General features: G+C 38.8%; 2 protein-coding genes across 9 annotated transcripts in view; one reads left to right on the top strand and one right to left on the bottom strand.

Moving 5' to 3' along the window:
- The window catches only part of ninj2 (ninjurin 2), a 26,593-nt gene extending 18,223 nt beyond the window's left edge, over positions 1 to 8,370 (bottom strand). Inside the window, exon 1 of the mRNA XM_081363281.1 lies at positions 8,114 to 8,370. Coding sequence (XP_081219407.1) covers positions 8,114 to 8,149 — 36 coding nt within the window. The 5' untranslated portion in view covers positions 8,150 to 8,370. The remainder of the gene's footprint in view (positions 1 to 8,113) is intronic.
- A 5,369-nt stretch (positions 8,371 to 13,739) lies between these two features.
- wnk1b (WNK lysine deficient protein kinase 1b) overlaps positions 13,740 to 20,793 on the top strand; it is a 75,964-nt gene continuing 68,910 nt past the window's right edge. For all 8 annotated transcript variants that reach the window (XM_081363274.1, XM_081363278.1, XM_081363276.1 and 5 more), the window contains exons 1-2: positions 13,740 to 14,362; positions 15,263 to 16,457. In XM_081363274.1, coding sequence (XP_081219400.1) covers positions 15,726 to 16,457 — 732 coding nt within the window. In that variant the 5' untranslated portion in view covers positions 13,740 to 14,362; positions 15,263 to 15,725. The remainder of the gene's footprint in view (positions 14,363 to 15,262; positions 16,458 to 20,793) is intronic.

Below are 20,793 nucleotides of genomic sequence, written 5' to 3'. Positions count from 1 at the left end.
TGTATCTTTCTATTACCATGCCAAATCTTATGTTGGTTTTAACTGTATCCAATGGCATATATTTGTATTCCATCCTAGCAACAAGCTATAAGATAAAAGTGCACATTTGCAGTGGGAACAACCCATTTTCCCCACTTGTTAAAAATGTCCACGATTCTCTCATTATCATCACTGGCCTGTAATCATAAAAGAGGGCACCAGATAATTTTTTTTTTTATAGCACATTCAAAATGATAGATGATTATACTGCAGGCATTTTGCCCTGTCAGACTGACCTCGAAGTTACTCAGATTTATACACTATATCATTATACCAGTGCTCTTTAATTGTATCTTTAGGTTAACACACTCTAAAGTTAGAGTATGTGTGAATATGTGTGTCTATGGAGGGGTGTGGTTGGGATAGTGTTGGTATGGCATGGCATCAAAAAGGCAAAATGGCCTGGATTTGGCAGCAGCAGCTCTGGAAAGCCCCGAAACGGCTGACTGCTTTAGTCATGGCTGCTGTAGTCACATGGGCTGGAATGTCTTTCATACTGAATAATACAGTTGAAACAGCTAGAAATGTGAGTGCAAATTCCTGCTCTGCTGGTCAAAGAGTTGACAAACAGCTAGAGGGAGACAGGCCTTTAATGACCCTCTGTGTGTGCGTGTGTGTGTGTGGAAGCATCTCAAAGCACTGGTGTCATATTATAGTGGAACGTCCAGTTTGTCGAATGACTGCTGGAGTGCCTGAAAAACACATTAGGCTTTATTATCTGCCTGTGTCTGTGCTGAGAACAATCTCTCGGGCGCGCTGACTTCAGATTTATGGGGCTGTGATGACTCATCCAGCTCTGAAGGCCGTGTAGTGTCTGAGATACTTCTACTGGGGTGTTCATGGTCTCATGCATTACCAACTCTGTCCTGCAGGGGAACAAGAAGCTCAAAAAAACAGAGGGAGAAAAGAACTACCAAGCGCTCAGATGTTGCCCTTTTATAATTGTTTAAATAAAGTGTCATTTTAGTTCCAGATGTTTCCTTAGATGTTATCTTTTTATCCTATTTAGTGATCAAATTTTTTAAATGTTTTTTAAAAAAAGAAAAAGAAAATAATAAGTAAGCTATTGTTATTTTTTTAAATTGTTATACTGTAATCTGGCATATTCATTTTAAACAAATATATATATATGTGTGTGTGTGTGTGTGTGTGTGTGTGTGTGTGTGTTTATATATGATTCTCTAAAAACTATTCAATTTGAAGACTTAAGAACATGTGGAATAAAAAAAAATGCACACAAAATATTAATATGTATTGTTTTTTTTTTTTTAAATATTGTGATTTTTTTCCATATTTATTACATAATTTTTTTATGTTAAAATGTCAACGATTGTGATTCTCAGCTGCCATGGGAATTCCATTCTGTTTATTAAAATACAACAATGCAACAATTCCTTTGTGAACCTCAAAAACAGAAGAACTAAGTGGCAAAAAATAAAACTGTTCAAACGAAACATAGAAAAATAGAAATGTTTTTGTGCATTTGCGTGTTCACATCAATCAGAGAGCAGTGTGTGTTCCCAGGGACAGGAAGGCATCTGTACGAGTCAAACAGGCAACATAAATAATCTCAGAATACATCAAGCGTCTCTCCTGACATCAGGATGGACGGATGCCAAACAGTCACAGACACATGTATGCTGACTATACTATGGTGAACAGCCTCAAATGGGCCACTCTTATTAAACAAGCTTCTGAATTTCACGTTTGTTTGTGTATTCATCTGGAAAATTAATTTCAGTTGGATGAAGAGCATGGAAACCCAAGGTCATGACATTTGTTTGGCCCCCAGCATGAAAACGCTCTTGAATTGGTTTACAAAGCATTGCTTTGTGGTCTAGGGTCTAAATACTATCCAAGCACCGCCTGTTGACCACAACACATATGCAATAAAAAATATTTGACACCTTTTTTCACTGGTTTAAAACCCACAATCGACTCACTGTGCCTTATACTCAAACATGTTTTCAATCAGTATGCCATTAAAGCAGCTGGACTCTTTAGACGAACAGGCTCCTGGATCCTGGACAGTGTCGTATGGGACTAAGGTATTAAATCCACACCCATATTAAAGTCTGGAGCAGCCCAACACCATGTTTAACAGACATGCCTCTCATAGTATGAGTTACTCTTTGTGGCTAAAGGACACAGGTTAATGCATAGCCTAGCATATAAAAACACATCGGCCGAGAGTCTGTGAAGAAGAGGCTTCCAGAGGGAAAGGTTATATAACAGGAAATAGTTATATAATCTCACACTTATGCTTTTTATATAATGTGGAGGTATGTTTTTTTAAATACATATACATTTTTGAAACGACAAGATGACTGACAGGGCAGTTTAAACTGGACGACAGAGCGGTGCTACACACTCAAAACTATGTACTTTTTCTTCACAAAAACATGCTTACTTTTAGGGCATAGTATAATTGGGGCGCAGCACATATTTAAGTAAATGAGTAGCCTATATTTCACTGAGTCTGTTGCAATGCATTCTGGGATTGCTTTCTTTTTGAAGATTACGGCTGCGTCCGAATCCGATGTTAACTTCACTTCCTGACTCCTGAAATACCTTCATCTGATCGATTTTTGAAGGCAGCTTATAGATGTATCCTCCGCTGCCTTTGATATCCCACAATCCTTTGCGTTCCATTCCATAAAAGTTAAGCTAAAAAAGAAAGATGGCATCTGAAAGTTGTTGTTGGTGGTCAGTTTGTGTGTAAATGTACATTTTTGAGCAACGTTTTCCACTTTTGATGTAATTTCTAGCGAGAAATTACTATTAATTACAAATTTTTCTCATATTTGTGAAGCATTGAATATAGCGCTATGAGGGTGACTTGACTCGACGGCAATATGATGATTCTGCTAGTCTTTGGAAAAAAGTCGTGTGTGTGTGTGTGTGTGTGTGGGGGGGGGGGGGTGCATATGGTTCCCAAAGAATTTAATTTGGAAGCAGAAGGGATGACCCCAGAAAACCCCACATGTTTTGCTTCCACATGTGACATCTCAGCATGAGACTTTCCTCCAGGGCTTTCCTGCCTTTCAATGCGGAGCACCCACTGGTTTGGACCACTAAAGAACGCTGTGTTTCCTTCCCTCCTTCTCTCTGAGAAGTGCTGTCGAGGAAGAAACGCAGACAGATGTGACTGGATAAAGTAACTTAAACTGACAGCTGACCCATGAATGATCAATCATGCTGTCAGTGACAAGCCATGTTCAAACACTCGCCCAGCAGTGCCATGTGTGTGTCCTATACCAGTGAATCCTGATAAAGAAGAGCTACACATGCCTGTTATATGAAAACAACCAGACCAAAGTGTGACTGTTTATGTCTTGAGATCTACAGTAGCCACGCTAGATGGCTAAGCCAGCTACACTTACAATTGTCTGAACTTTATTTCAATTGGCGTTTGAGAAGTTCACACAGGTGTAGTTCATCACATTACATGTTTCTCTAAAGTTTTCCTATTTTTTTTTTATCTTCAAACCTAACTTTGGCCTTCAATCGTCAAAGTTTAAATCCTGTCTGGCTAGTGCGCTTCTCATAATGTTTACACATTAGGTCAGTAGGCGGAGAGTAGACGGTCTTTAGTGACTGTTCCAATGCATTCGACCACATGAGTGTTTACACTACGAAAGTAATCCGGTCTAATGCGTTTTCAAATACCTCTGGAAGTGGTCAAAAGTGGACAAGCTCAAAATATTTTTGACCTCATTTACATCTGTATTTAGCGTCGTCTTCTGGTAATCGGATTGACGAAAACGCTTCTCAATGCCAAGTGTAAACGGCCTATTATGCTGATTTGGTCCTCAAGAAACATTTCTTATTATTATCAATGTTGAAAACAGTTGCTGCTTAATATTTGTGAAAAATATGATACATAAAAAAAAGAAGTTTTTTACACAAAGTTCAGATTTTTGATCAGAACTCTCAAAAGAACAGCAATTATTTGAAATATTGCTTTAATATATATAATTCTTCACTGCTTAAGAGTGCTTATAATCTGCAGAATTGTGAGTCATGTCAAACCCACAAAGCAATAAACATGTAGTCCCTAGGACACTAAATCAAGAAGATCAAGGTGTTTCATCACAGACGTGACACAACCTCAGGGTTAGGGCGTTATTCATTCAAATATGGTTGTAGTGTCAGTCGATATCTTTAAACAAACATTCTCTAGAGACACGGCAACAGCAGAACTGTGCCAGTTTCAATTTTCTTTCAGTTGTTACTTTTTAACCATTCTATCAAAGAGCTTATCGTGTCTGCGGGGTGGTCACGGATGTGTTCACAGGCTGGTGCAACATGTCCTCTGTGAGATCTCTCACCAGGAGGCCCCTGTGAACGCGGCCCCATTACCCCTTCCCACAGGTGAGGGAATATGCACTTCGCATATCTCATTCTGATAGCTTTGACCCTTGAGGACCCCATCAGGCTTGAATCTAGGGCAAGTCGTGACCTATTGGTTCACAGTATCCCTGTATATATTGCACATGCATGACCTCAGTGACATACACCAAAAATTCCCAGAACTGTGTGATATGTTTTAGAGATGAAAAATTCTGGCGAGAGGGCGGAGCAACCTGTCACTCACATGAGATCGACCAATAGCAAACAACTACTTATCCAATCAATTCCCGATGGACAAAATCAAGTCCCGCCCTACGTTTTTTCTTGTTCGAGAAGCCATTTTACTTGGATATATCACAGTACATAGGGATGAAGAGACTATTGCAACTTCTGTTTCATGACGACTTTAAGCTATAAACCTTCACAGACTTTTTATGGCTTAATTCACACTGTCAGTTTTTGGGAAATTAAAACATTCAGATGACACACAGCTATCATACCTCCATAGATGTAAGTTACCAAAACCACACATGAAAACCCGCAAGGGTTTTCCAAGAAAGCAGTTGTGAGTCATAAAAATGTACGGGTGTGAGTTCAGTTATAACTGAATAGAATTCTATTCTAACATTCAATTGAATGCGGTTGTCACTCTGAACTGTGTGTGAACGTAACCGAATTATGGACTCAAATGGATTGACAACCATATTTTGTTGCTGTGTGAACGTGGCCTATGAGTAAGTGTAAAAATGAGTCTAGACAGAATTAACTTAATTTTTCAGTTTTCAGCTTTTCCAGTCCATTTTATGACTGGGAGTCAAATTCAAAAAATATTTCTTACGTTAATAGAAGACCTATTTTGCTTGTCATTATATACAGTAAATTATTATTTAAAGCTAAATGCGATAAAGAATAGCCTTTTCAGTAAAGCTTATAAAATCAGTAATTTCTTCTACTATTTCTGATTGTGACTTTGAGAAGATGTCTTCATCAAGTCAGAGGGCATGCATCTGTGTTCATCTACACATGAACTAGCCTAGATATCTGTGTCCAACTGTCACTGTGGTGACCAGACATCTAGCAGACAGACGACTGTGATCAGAGGAGGAGAGCTAAACATTAACCAGTGTGTTATTATTATAATAGCAAACAAACCTAATTACCAATATAACCCTGTTAATGCACTTACATAACCTTCAATGGCCTTCAGTGTAAACCTCATGACTCCATCACTCTTATCTTCCTTCGTTTGAAGTTTCAAAATCATCAAATTACATATTAAACTTAAAAATTGCACGTTTGTTTTATTATAGCTAGTAAAAACATGGTGCTACAAAATGCACTGTATCACATCACGTGACTGCTTTACAGGACCCCTTCATAGATGACAATATAAGTGTGCAAATCTGTTTTTCATCCAACATCTGGAAACACTTATTTCTCCCAGAATTCCACGGTGCATTTGAGTATTTATTGTTACTGCAACAGCAGCACTGCATCATGGGACATGATCCAGACAGATCTATGCGTTGCTTGGATTTCCACGGAAATTCAATATGACTTCAACACGTGGTCAACTCCCAGTCATGAAGCAAGTAAAAAAGCAGGGGAAAATGACACGAAGTTGAAGGGAATGCATTCAACACGTGGCTGTGTTGCTTTCAAACGTGTCACACTAGTGTGAGAGATGCCAGATCAGGTGCTACTGCCCACTATAGAGCCCGGTCGAAGTGGCACCAATGTGCCATCAGGTCAAAGAGTAGTATAGCCAATTCCCAGAAATGCCAGTCATCATCCTACTTCACAAAAACACTCCAAACGTTTCATTAGAGAATACAAGGAAGAGAATTAGATGTAAATTGCACTGCCAAAGAAATACAGCTTAGACATGCACAAATCATTTAAATGTCAAAAGATCCCTATCTAATAATATATGATATCGCATATCCAAGTTCAGATGATTTGGATTTTACATCCGATGAACCCCCTTGGTCGTTGTTATAATCAGCGCATTATCTGGCAATCTTTTTCACAGGGATCAACGTGTTCTGTAATATCATATAGTACCCTGCCTGTAAGTGCTGTGTAATCCAGAGGAAATGGGATCCCAAGCTCACTGTCATGACAGTGGATTAGTGTGGAGACCCGCCGATCCACGCTTCTCTGTGTCGTTCAGCTGTAAGTGACCGGACTGAGACCTTAGTTTCATAACTAATTTGTCTTCGCTGCTCAGGCCATGGGCAAGTGTTATTAAACATAATAATATAATGTTGTTATAAAATTAACAAGTCAGCAGATATGACATTTGGACATTTACTGGGACATGCTTGACAGATAGATGTGAGGCAAGGATAGTCCTATGACAAACAAATCCTGCAGGAATTTGTCCCTAGGAAGTGGAATTTAATATATGCCACTAATAGAAACATGTCTGAAAAGGTCATTGAATAAAACCTTAAAGGGAAAGTTCACCATAACAAGAAAATTCTGAAAAAAAAAATGCATAAAAATGTAAAATGTACTGTTCAAATGTTTGGGTCAGTACATTTTTTTGTTTAAGAAATTAATACTTTTATTCAGTAAGGACAAATTAAATTGATCAAAAGTAACAGCGAAGACATGTTACAAAAGATTTCTATCTTAAATAAATGCTGTTCTTTTGAACTTTTTACTCGTCAAAGAATACTTCAAAACACTGTATCAGTCTCCACAAAAATATTAAGCAGCACAACTTGTTTTCAACACTGATAATAATGAGAAATGTTTCTTGAGCAGCAAATCAGCATATCAGAATGATTTCTGAAGGATCATGTGACACTGAAGACTGGAGTAATGATGCTGAAAATAGGAATAAATTACATTTTAAAATGTATTTAAATAGAAAACAGTTATTTGAAATTGTGGCAACACTTTAGAAAACTGTACCATACCTACACAGAAATAAATGAGTGACACAATAAAGCTTTTCACTTTAGAATACTATTTCAAATAATTAGTAATTCCTTATGAAGGATTTGAGAATACTTGAGTATTACCAAAAAAATATCTTCTTTTGTCTTGCATGACAGAAATTTAGTCATACAGGTTTGGAACGACATGAGAGAGAGTAAATGATGACAGAATATTCATTTTTGGTGAACTATCCCTTTAAGAAAAAACAAGCAAGTAACTGAACTTCAAACTGTATTTTATTCCTAAATGAAAGTTATGGTGGTCTAAAAAGTTCCAAAAAACTTATATTCAGAATTGCCTATTTCTGTCATCTGAGATGAGCCATCATGATGCAAGAAATATACCTTTAGTAAGCTTTTTTTTACCCCAGAATTGCACTTCAACAGACTTTAACAAAAAAAATGTACTGGACGTATACAGTTTCCACCCAACCAAATGTTGTAATTCTCTCCCTGGGAAGCCTTGGTTGTCATAGGTTTGTGACAATTCTCCTGACCCCGGTAATAGTTTGGTAAGTGCATGTTTTGTTGATCTTCGGGTACATTAAATGTTCAGTCTGTCTTTGCAGTCCATCACTAATTGATATTTGATGGATTCTTTGAGTGATGCTTCAGATGAGAGAGAACTATACATGATCCCCTTCCTCTAAATACACAGAACATTCTGCACCCCGACGTGAGGACAGAGAAGGACAGAGATCAGGAGAAAGAAAATAAGGAATGTCATGTCGCAGCCCCCAAAGAAATACCAACGGCTAGACGTCTCAGCATACCTGTGGTCGATCTGTACGTCCTCTTGCTGCTGACATGGCGAGTCCCGGACGACTGTCGTTGATGTGTACGGCTGAATCGTAGTCGAGATACGCTCGGAGTTCCTTAGAAAGGGAAAGTGGGAAAGTTGGCAAAAGCTTTTGAAGAAATTCATGGCACACAGCAAGGACAGCCGTCCAGACAAACAAGTGTGTTATTCACTTCTTTCTCTTTTTTTTAAGTCCAGCGCCACTCCAACCCACTGGACTGGGTTTACAACAAAACTGAGCACTCCTTTGTAAACAGTAAACCAGTCAAATATATCCAGTGTAATCACAGTCTGCGGAGTGGAGAAAGACGAGATTTTTCGGTTTCCCAGTCAGTATTATTAGACTCAAATTCCCCCAATCCAGTCAAAGACTACATTCAGAGCTCATTCACCCAAACTGCAACATTTTGATATTTTTATAAATGTGTGGCCAATATGTGGTTAGTGTTTTATTATAAAAAACACAAAAAATGAATTGGGGACATTGGTAAACTTTACTGATGAGTCTTAAAATATGAGAGTTAAAATATACTTTCTCCAGTTTAACATGCAGAGACTAAAGAAGTCATTTATAATGTAGTTTGATTTTCCTAAAAAGTGTAAACATGACTATTTCAATATCGCTCTATTTGTTTGAGTGTCAACTTCTGGCTCATCCAATGGCCTGAGTTTGGAATAGAAGACTACCTGTTTGGCTGGACAATGAAATTACAGTTTTCAGGAAATATGTTGGAAACAGCTGTTGTTGTTTTTTACAATTAGTTGTACAGAAATTACACATTCCCCTTGGGGATAGTTCAACCAAAAACCAAAGTTCTGTCATTATTTACTTACTCTCATGTCAATCCAAACCTATATAACTTTCATTTCATGCAATCACAATGAAAGTCTTAAAAAAGTCACAAAACGCCATAAAGGTATTAAAAAATATTTTACAAAAAACTGTGATTTGTTTGCTATATGGTTATAAGTCTTCTAAAGTATTTGAGAATCACAGAGTAAGTGAGTTGGATCAATCTAATTTCTAAATTTATTGAAAAGATCATATTCAAAAGAATTATTTGTTCATGAATTGGACATTGGACCAGTTGAACATTTATTGGACCCGTCTAATTTCTAAATGAATCATTAAGAATGTTTTTGTGATTCAGTGAATAATATTTATATCTTTAATGAATCATTTGTGATTCGGTCATTGCTATACTCATGGCTTTTCCGAATTATGACCACCAGTTTCATAACGCAGCACACTTTTAGGTGTAGCCACATATTGTGTGATTAAAACTAACACAATATTACGCATATTGCATTTCAAGCCATCATACACAAACCAGCAAGCCACAGCAGTGTGACACACATTATTCAGCGGCAACTGATACGAGACACTTTCTTCTTACAATGTGGCTTTGGGATGCTCCCACATATTAGATAACAGCGAGCATTTGGATAAAGCGTGTCCGGTATTAAACCATGAAATAGATATTTTCATCCAAGATGACAGTGACCTGCTTGTTTTCTTGTTAGCAATTATCCGAGCGAGGCACATAACGTCCCATTATGCAGTCACAATAGTGATTTGACTAGTGAAGTCACAAGGGAGAATAATAATAGCTGTAATTACAGACACAGAGATGATCAGCTAAAGGCATCAAACGAAGCAGATTTTTCTAAAAAGGTAAAGAGCTGAAGCGCAGCCTCCATTAAGGGTGCGGGTTGGTTGACAGAAGGTCCTTTCAACTGCAGTGCCCCGATGCAGGTATGTTAAACATGCCATGTTTGCTAAGGGTTCTGGGCCTCACTAATAAAAAGCCAAGAGCGAGGAGGAGCCGGAGAGAGAGAATGACTCGTGAGAAGGTGATAGATGGATGCCGAGATGTTTTTGCCCTCTGAAATGAAGGTTCACTTCGTCCAGAGCTTCAACTGTGAAGAACTAAACAGCAGCCTGTTTGCTCTCTTCGACCGTTCCCACAGTGACAGTTCGTGCTGGTCACTCACTCGTTACTCGGCTAAAATACACAATGAGACATTAGCAGCTTCAGTCACTGACATAGTGCATGGGCTGAGTGCCATTGCAGCTGCAATAGTGGAGGACACGTGGCCTTTGTGGTCCTTTGTGCTCCGCTAGTGCCCAACACATCCCTGCATGTAACCTCAAACACTGAGCCAAAGCAGATGACCACTTTGAGGCCTAAAATAGACTGAATTAAAATTAACTTCTGGTCCAAGTGGCCAATGCGCTGTGTGTGAGCTAATGTGCTATACATCATACAGTCGGTACCGTTAAAGAAGTCTCTTGTGCTCACCAAGGCTGCATTTATTTGTTCAAAAATACAGCAATATTATTAAATATTATTACATCTTAAGTTTTATATTTGAATATTGAGTAATTTATTCCTGTGATCAAAGCTGAATTTTCAGAATCATTACTCCAGCATTCAGTGTCACATGTTCCTTCAGAAATCATTCTAATGCTGATTTGGGGTTCAAAAGCATTATTATCAATTTTGAAAACATGCTGCTTAATATTTTTGTGGAAACCATGATACATTTTATCAGGATTCTTTGATGAATGTTCAAAAGAACAGCAGAAATCTAAATAAGAAAGTATTTTAAGTAAAAAAGTACATTAAAAAAGTTATTTATTTTAAAGCAAAAATCTTACTGACCCCAGTGTACACCATATGAAAAAACAACAACTTTAAAAGCTTCAGCAGAGACTAAACTCTTCTGAGAAGTATTGTTAACGGTGTTATGAAGGGTTAACGACCAAATTCAGGCCATTTCCCTTTAGTTAATTAGCGAGATAGCTTTTAGTGAGTTTGTTTTTCCTTTACAGTATATAAAGACAACAGGATCCTCCCATCCCCTGAACTCTGTACATTGCGTTCCATCCGCTATATACCATCAAACAGGACTTGCTTTAGCAGAAGGAACAAAAACACAGATTTCTATCAGACTATCTGTCATCACCTCGCTCTGATACCTCGAGTGTTCTGAAGAGGAATGTGGCCACTTGTACTGAGCTTTACTGTGTCATGTAAGATTCCCATGGTCATTTGTCTTATGACCAAGTTATACAATGCATACAGTATTAATAAGATTACCTACTGAAATAAAAAATCTTAATAACATGTAGTGCTCAGTTAAAACAAGCCTTTTTTTGCATGCAATATAAATAGCTGAAAATAAAATTCTTCAGTTATGATCTGAAATATTTCCTGGTACATGAGCTGGAATTTGAATAAAGTAGGCCTGCAAATTTTCTAATTCATGTAACCTGACTTTGCATACAAGTGCGCTGAAAGATTAGCACGTGACATCCAGTGGCTCTTTACAATGGAATGTTAAACTTTCCAGGAGGCATTTCACATGGTGACTTTAAGATAACCCGCTCACACTCATTTAGATTGTGCATTGTTTCAATCTCAGAGTAAATATTTACCTTCCGGAGTGTTGCAGTAATCTTAAAGACCAGTTTAAACACAGTGATGCACAGTGAGGAGACAATGCATAATGTTAAAAAATATACAAATTACAGTTTTCATAATGAATAATCAAATGCAGAGTAGGTTGGGAGCTGTTTTTCTCACTCCCTCATTACCACCGCCAAGTGGATAAACTGATGTACTGAAGCTACATGATATAACATGCGTCCTCTTCCTCAGTCCTTACTTGTGTTATTCCCCTAAATAATCCATTTAGAGAAATCTTCAAACTCACCTAAATCTACAAAGAAAGATAATGCATATTTGACACATTCTGTTTGCACTAATCAATTAGTCAAATAATGAAAGGGTTGTTAATGCAAACTTCTTTGATGTTTGTAGCAGTGTTAAATTTCCACATGCTCTCAGTTGACCTGTGTGTCAACAGAACTCAATCACTGCCTTCATTTGGGCAGGGGAACAAAGTGTACCCATCTCAGTCAATGCATCCAGGACAAACAGCCTCTCAGGCATGCAATCAAAGACGCTTACTGTGATCTCGACACCTTACTGTCTTACTTGATGATGCACATCCTGAATTCTTGTGTTGCCTCGCTGGACCCCACAGGTGGTTTTATAGCAGTAGGGCCTCCATAGAGAATCTGTGATGTTAGCAATGATCCTACTCATGTGTGCCATCTGAAATGCAAACAAGAAAACAAATGTTGAGTATAAGGGCTTCACATAAAGAGAAATCAGTGTCTGGCCACAGAAAAGGAGACTCACGTGTATAGAGAGAGAAAAAAAAAATTGAGCATGGTAATGTCTTTTGTATTTTAATTTACACTTTCCATGCATATATGTGAATCAGTTTCTGCTAAATAGAAATACTACATAATTTGTATTTGCCATTTCCTACAGTAGTATTCATATTTTATTTATAAAACTGAAGAATTTTGCAAAATATAAAAAATATAACACAAACTGAGGAGATGCTTAATATGTACCTGTAATATGCATAATTTATTTGTAGCAACATGACCACAGAAATGTTGCTTGTCATACCTGTATATACTTCCTCATTTTTCCTTTTTAATAAAGCATCTACAGTAAAAATGCTATTTTGTTCTGTGCTACAGTAATATCTTTGACGTTTAGGCCGTGTTCCACAGACAGGGCTTAGATTAAACCAGGATTAGTCCTTAGTTTTTTTAAGTAGCTTTTATACACATGCCTTAGAAAAAAAAATACTGGTGTGCATCTTAAGACAAAACAATGGCACTGACATATTTTAAGATATTTCAGTGCAAATTGCTTTCAGTTAAAACAGCTCAAACATGCGTTTTAGTCTGGGACTAGTCTTAAGCCTGGTCTGTGAAACCGGGGGTTAATGTTGCTTTATGATTAATATTACTTATAATTTTCTAATATATTTAATATCCATCATCTGTAATAAATGACATTACAATTGAAAATATTGTATTCTCTCTTTCCCCCGGTTTCACAGACGATGCTTAAGCCTAGTCCCAGACTAAAATGCATGTTTGAGCTGTTTTAACTGAAAGAAACTTGCACTGAAATATCTTAAAATATGTTTGGTCTCAAGATGCACACTAGTAATGTTTTTTTTTCTAAGGCACGTTTATAAAAGCAACTTAAATGGCCTAATTGAACTAAGGCCTAATCCTGGTTTAATCTAGGCCCTGCCTGTGAAACCAGGCCTTTGTTTAAAGAATATACAGTAAAAGCACATTTAATGGCCTGATTAATGCTCACAAATCCACCTTTAATTAACAGCATGACAGAAGAGGCAGAATTTCATGCCAGGGCAAACAATATATAGCTATTGGCATCTGAGCTGTGGTACAACGTGAAGCAATCTCTTAATAAGCACTTAGATAAGAGGGTGTGCAACTGACATGCATCACAGAGCACCGCCTGTCCAAAAACACAGATCAGGATGTACAGACATCGAGAATTGTGGGACAAAATAAGAATCAGCCTGGCAAACAAGGGTGTACTTGAGGATTTTTACCAGCTACTGTAGTGAGGAAGGGAATCAACTGATTTTGCATTGTAATGCTATTTCCCTTACTTCTAAATAAACTCAGAGAGGAAACAGCGACCTCTTCAGGCCTTTCTAAGACACTGCCGGCTGGCGTCTTTGCTGCTGTCAGTATTCAGTGGGAGGGTAAGTTAGACAGCAGCAGCCTCGGAGCTAAAACCAACGTGACAGACTGGAGTCCTAATAACACCACCCGAACCAAGAGCAGCAGCTACAGAAACCCTAGTACTGTATATGGAGACTACCAGTTGTCATTTGTCGACTGCTGCATAAGGATAGCGATTCAACCGGCTCGACAGCAGCGAACGCGAACCGCAGTGGATGTTGTTGCATTGTTCACGTGAAAGGAAGAAAATCGGTGGTTTGCTGCGGATCCGCGTGCAGTCGACCGGAACCGGACTCTGTTTGTGATTTGTCATGATGTTTTATCACGGGATACATCGTTACGCTGGATACCGATTTCATTAGAGTCATTGCATCGCGTTGGATTCAACAGCCCCGTGTTGAACTTGGCCTGTCGAGCAAACAGTACGATGAACGCGGAACGTTAGCTGTGCTAAATCTATGGAATTAATGTTTTCTTGACCATTTGGTTTTATAGCCTGGATTCTTTTTGTCTCTATTATAATTATTTGGCTATTGCCGCTCTTAAATTATTCGCTCGGCCAACTGCAGCTGTCGCTTTGTCTAACGTAACTTACATCAGAGGGGAATGGATATGACGATACGAAAGGTAATCGCTGGCCAGCCTCCTATTTTTTCATTGCAGCAGAAATGTTATATACTTGGTTATAAGCGTTATGAACTGACAGGTATTCGGTATTAAATACCTACTGTCTGTATATTATAGACTGTTATGTTGTCGTATTTTGTGCCAGTGAATTTCCACGCGCTTCCTGTTCAATAATAAACGCTATTAAACGCGCGCGGCATTATTTTAAGAGCGAGCTCGAGACCTGAAGAACCAACGGTGGCCGTTACATGACAACTTTTGAAAAGCCGTATCTTAAATTCTCGCTGACAACTTTTAATAATTTACATGCTCCACAAATGCTAAATACGCTAGAATTGGTTTGAGTTTTGTGCTTGTCTTCGCTGGATAATTACAAAAATCCCCCAAATCTCAGCTGGCCACCCACCGTAACCAGGGCGACCCGTCTCGAGACCCCCGCGTGCGCAGTAACGTTAATCTACCATCACATGGTTTTGTTTTGTTGATATTTTTATGAGGCACAGCATTTTATTTTTTAATACTTGTACGATTGAAACTAAAACATGTCTGACTCTGTATCGAGAATAAGCCCAGGGGAATCGTTGGAGAGAGCCGAGTTAGCAAAAGGCGTCTGAGAAACACCAAGTAACGTTACGAAAAAACATTCAAAGTCGAATTTACGTTTGCATTTAATGTCATATTTTGTAGCTGCTTCAAACGTTATACTTAAAATTTAGTAAAACGTGTCTTTAGTTGCAACATAGGATAATAGTAAACCTTTGATTTACGTGTCAGTCTTCAATAATGCCATAATTAATAAGATTAAAATGCTTATTCGGTTGGAGAATAGCTTGTAATGTTTTAAAAAGCTAAAAAAAATATGGGTGTGTAATTAATATATTCTTTGTATGTCTCTTGCAGTAAATCTGGACCTGGTTTTTGGTTTCGAAGCCAGGTTTCCTGCACTCTAAAGGTCTGAAGAACATCAAGGCTCTTGCCCTTTTCCCTCTTGTGGTCCCTTATGCCCAATGACGGCTGTCTCCGGGTCACTGCAGGATGGATGAAGTGGATTTGACAGTTTTTGTCTGTCACCATCAGTGCTTGCCTCTCAGTGACTGTGTCTTGTTCTTTTACGTTTATAAAAGAACACCTCCTCTCTTGGGCTCTGGCCCTTTACACTGTAAGAGTAACTGTTAGTAAGGAATACCCCACGGAGGGGGCCTTCCTGCAAACGCTGTGGTTCACGTGAGCTTTTTTTTTCATAGGCTTTTAGTGCCACAGTCAAAGCAGGAAGAGGACATTTTTGCAAAAGTCAAGGTTTACAATTTTTTTCATAATAATTTATTTATACATTTAAGATTTTTTTTTTTTTTTCCCTGGAGAGATGTCGTCAGAAAATCCTAACAAGGTGGTGACCTTCTTGGCACCTCCACCTCCAAAGAATGTGAATGGCTCCGGTTCGGACTCACTGGTGGGTGAGAAGCTAGACACGGAGGTCAGAAAGCGACGCCACACCATGGATAAAGATCTGAAGACAGCTGAGCACAGATTTTTCAGGCGTAGCGTCATCTGTGACTCCAATGCCACAGCCCTCGACTTGCCCAGCAAAGCCTGCCTCACCTCGCCTCCAGATGAGCAGTTTGTCGTGCCTGTGGTGCTGAGTTTGGCCCCTGACGTAACCGTTGACACACAATCGGGTGTTTCGGGTATAGTAGTGGAAGAACATGCAGAGGATGGGAGAAGTGCTGGGGTTGATGGGATTGTAGAGGTACAGAGCCCATCTGTGCTGGATGTGGGTGCGAGGCAGGCCGAGGCCCTTGGGACGGCGGAGACGGTGCCCAGCGACGTGAGCGACAAGGAGCAGGAGATCGGAGTAGCAGACAAACGTGAGGAGGAAGAGAGAGGGGTGGCGAAGGCCCGTGCTGAAGCTGAGCAGAGGGAGGCTGAGAAAAAGGTTCAGGATGACATAGAAGAAGTGGAGACCAAAGCTGTGGGCACCTCACCCGATGGCCGTTTCCTCAAATTTGATATCGAGATTGGACGTGGCTCTTTCAAAACTGTCTACAAGGGCTTGGACACGGAGACAACGGTGGAGGTAGCGTGGTGTGAACTTCAGGTAAGGAACTAGCTAACTACCATGGTATTCATGTTCGGCCTTCATTGATTATAGCAGATGCTCGTGTTTTTTGATGTGATTTTTATTTATTTTCTTTTGTGGCTGACCTAAGGCTTAAAAGTGCTTTTGCGAAACAGCAGTGAAGGATCTATTTAAAAATGAGTCCCAAACTTACAACAGGAAATCGTGTTGGTGTAACTTGTTTGTGCACATTTGTGGTCATGGTTCTTATGGTGCCCCTACAGGATGTGGGTGAAGAAGATCTTTGGTAAAGTTGCAGATTAGGCCCAAAACATACTGTATCATGTGATGCGTCATTGTGTGCTTAATGAGTGTTTTATCACTCAAATGTCTGTTCTGTTGTTATTCAGATAGCTAACTGTAAAAATGCTGTCATGTTAACCAACTGCTTCAGCAAAGTTCTCATCAAACTCTTATTATTACAGTAGTTGACTTGAAATAAAAAAAGACAACAAAGTCCTATAGTCCCTTGCAGCATTGCTGAGTATGCAAAGCACGCTTGTGTTGCATAATTATGAATTCCTTTCATGATAAAGTCAAGCTTGCAAATCTTGTTTGCATTCACATTTTTTCTTTCATGTTCACTTTTATTGTTGCATTCCAAAATGTGTTATACTGCAAATTTATAATGTATTGCATCTACATGTTGCATTCTCAGCGCTGTCACCAGGGGCACTTTAGTATTTGCGCAGTAAACCACTCAATATCCACACAATATTCAAAGGCCCCCATGTAATATAATATTAACAGACCTACAAAAACCGTGAGTGTCGATATAGATGTATTAATTAACAATAATTCATTTTGAGATACTAGAATTTTTAAGAGCTGCATGTTCTTCAATAAAAACAATTGTTATAATTAGGGATGTCCCGATCAAGTTTTATGTTTTTTTCGTGCCCCCGATCCAATCCAAGTCATTGGATATTGAGTACCTGCCAATAGTCCCAATCCGAAACTTGTATTTTCCTAGACTTGGTTTTGCACTTCAAGTAGGCTATGTTAAAGTTATTAAAATAACTATTAAACTATTAAAAGTCACATAATGTATACAGAGATGTGCAGAGAGTTTCTTAGGGGCTCAAATGGAAAAAAGGGGCATGTATCACTACAGGGTAATTCCAATATAACAATTACTACAGTAATATGGAACTACAGGAATATGGAGTACTGATAAAAAACTTCTTGTATTTTAAATGTACAATAAGCAGAATAATTGCAACAAAAAATAAAAAATAAGTAGGGATAAGGTTAGAAAGCATGAAGCTTGCGGTGTCAGAATGGCAGTCTGTCAGACGCAACCCATAGCAATGATGTCTCAGATAGTCTGATCGGCCCCAATACCGATCCTTGAGATTGGCTCCATGGCTCGGGACATCCCTATTTATAATACTAATAAAAAATATTTATATGAATTATATTAATAATAAGTTAATAATTTAAATTATTTTAAGTCATCCTGTGGCCTTCTTGTTGAGAACCACAGTATTAGTGTGTTTGTTATCGTAACTACTGTCATGGCGGAGCAACACTGTTGCTGAGCAAGTTAGCTAACGTCAAAATAGTACTTCTGATTTAATGGCACCATGAACACTTTATTAGGTTTGTTACTTCCAAACCAATTCTAGATCTCAAAGGCTTAAATCTGTTCAAATGTATATTTGCATTGATTAGCCTGTTACTCTCTTGTCAGAGGTTTTTTAGTGTCAACTAAAAGTTAGCCTGCATTAAGCCAGAGTTAGCTTTTTTAATAACACCGTGAAATCTAACAAATTGGGTCTTTGAAACTCAGTTGGATCTCAATGCATAGCCTATAGGCTTGTGTGTTTCCTCTGAATTTCACAAGACCCTCTATGTTCGTCCTGGTATCTGGTTTCTACTCAGTATTGACCTTGCGTGGAGAAAGTATAACTGCACACAGATAAAGATGGATTGTTGTTAGTTGCCTGGTGAAGATCCTTCTGTACAAACTGAACAGTTATACACACCGGTCAGACTTTAGTAATTCCTCCTAAGCGCTCATAGATTTAAACCGTCTCATAAACATGTCAAAGCACTGAACGGATGAAAGTGTGCAAAATATGCTGTGCGATGGGGTGTAAGACTGTGGAATGTAAGAGCGGATGGTGCCAGTGACGTCATGTCCACGCTGCCGGGATGAGGGGATTGAACTGATGTGCGTTGGTGAAAGCAAAGTAGCATTATGAGGTGTGTGGACACTTGCTAAAACGGGGGATGTGCAGTGTGTTTATAGATGGATTAAGGCCTTTAGAGTAACTCTGAGTAATTTAGGGGTCAGAGGGCTTGCAGGAGCAGAGGTCTGGCCACTGGAAACCCCCAGGTTGCTTTGACAAAGGGAGGGCGAATGAAGACAAGCAAGGAGAAGAGGGGGTGAGCAATGCAAGGACATCAGGGAGGGTTGCTTTGTGTCTGCCCGCCGTTCTCTTTCTCTTTTGCTGTCTCTCCTTCGTTTTCAGGACACTTTTGTAATTGTAAAGTATTTGAAGTCTTACTGGACATCGGTAAAAGAGACCTTTCCTGGATGTAGAAGAGGAAAGAAGATTACCTCGTCAGCTTTGTTAATGGGCCATCCTAAACTGCTTTTCTCCCCAGAGCTGATTCATTTTCAGAGCTTTTTTTTTTCCTCCAATTTGAGATCACTTGGGAACTAGTTTCTTTCCATGGATTGACTCAGATGTTTCCTCCTATATGTCTAAAGTTCTAATGTTCTCTAGTTCTTCCATTAAGATTAAATTAATTAATTAGAAACAATTTAGTTACACTACTGTGGTATCAGTTGTTTGAATAGTGGCTTTGATTACCCAGCATGCATCAGTAAATCCCTATTACTCTGAATATTTTTATTGGATTAAAAATAGGATGTTGTGTTTCTCTTGTCCTCATTGCCTTGGTATGTGTTGAATCATAGATGAGCTAGTAGGATGACAAAGGCCGACATCCCCCCAATTCATTCCTCATGGATTCAGGGAGATGCAAGCGAGGGCTCTTTTAATGGGAGCAGAGGCATGCCTTTATTCTTTTGTTTTTCTATTCAGCTGAATTATAATAGTAAAGACATGAAAGGGCGAGCAAGAGCTAAATGTGCTGTGAAGAATTCAATCCTCTGTCTTTTTCACTTCATTCCCGTTTATCTCTTTGCCAAATATTTTCCCAAAATTTCACGTGTTAACAGAGTGGAACAAAGCAGGGTGCAGTCATAGCATTTTAGATGTGATGTTAATCTAAACTTAAGAAGCACCACGTAGTATTACTCATACTTGGTTAAAAAAACCCTGACCCTCTAGCCTGGTTAAAACCAGATCCTTCTCAGTTGAAACTGAGTGTAGGGTCTGGAGAAGCTATGTAGACAAATCATTTCCAAAGGGGCGTCACCAACCGACAGTAGCTCAAATTCCGACCCTTCGCAGGGAGCTTGATTGACAGGTGATCTGACCAATCATACTTCGCCATCCGCCATTTTGTCCGACAAAGCAGTCAGGAGAGTAGATTAACATAGGAGGATTTGACCTTGAAAAACGGAGTGTACTGACGCCTTTCCGTGGTTAAAACAACATTCCTTCTTATGTTTGTTCATGTTTATTTGAGGCTATAAATTAACTAGAAGGAAGAGATGATCGGTTCACAAGAACAGCTTTAACTGATGCTCTGCAGCGATCTGTCACGGCACATTAAAGAGCAACAAAACGGTATTTATTGTTTAAATTTCTTTTAAAAAATTACCAAATTTGAAAGCTGAGACTTTGTTTAATATGTTTAATATCAAACGTAACCGAAAAGTAGCCTGCTCTGTCCTGTCTGCCAGCGTGTTGTCAGTCTCCTCTCTGCTCCGCAATGTATTTTTCACTGCGTGAGAACTCCTTCAGCGTCGCTGCACTGTCGTCATCATGTAAATCCCTCCCCAAACGTTTCTGATTGGTGCCGCGATTTCGGCGGCACAGAAATGAGTTTGAATGAGTATTTTGAATTAAAATTCGCCGGAAGTAGTCTGGGTTTTCCCATTAAATATTAAATAATAATAATTAAATATTGGCGTATAACTGTCATGCACAATTTGTGCTACAAACATTGATACCTCAAATTGTATGCCTGTTGAAGAAAGGTGTGGTGTTATCGAAGCGATTAGGCTTATGGATTTCACCTGACAGATGATAAATCTAAAGAAAAAATCATGTAGACTTTTGACTTGGGCCAGTAAGCAACCACCCAACAACCCAGTCATTTATACCGCAAGTACCACTCGCATTTTCCTCTTTTTGATTCTTTCATTTTCACTCTTGCATTCTGAATCCCAGTC

Source organism: Scardinius erythrophthalmus, assembly GCF_964197995.2.
Source record: "Scardinius erythrophthalmus genome assembly, chromosome: 4".
NCBI lineage: Eukaryota > Metazoa > Chordata > Actinopteri > Cypriniformes > Leuciscidae > Scardinius > Scardinius erythrophthalmus.
The sequence above is the reverse complement of the archived record's forward strand: the minus strand, read 5'-3'. Positions and strand labels throughout refer to the sequence as shown.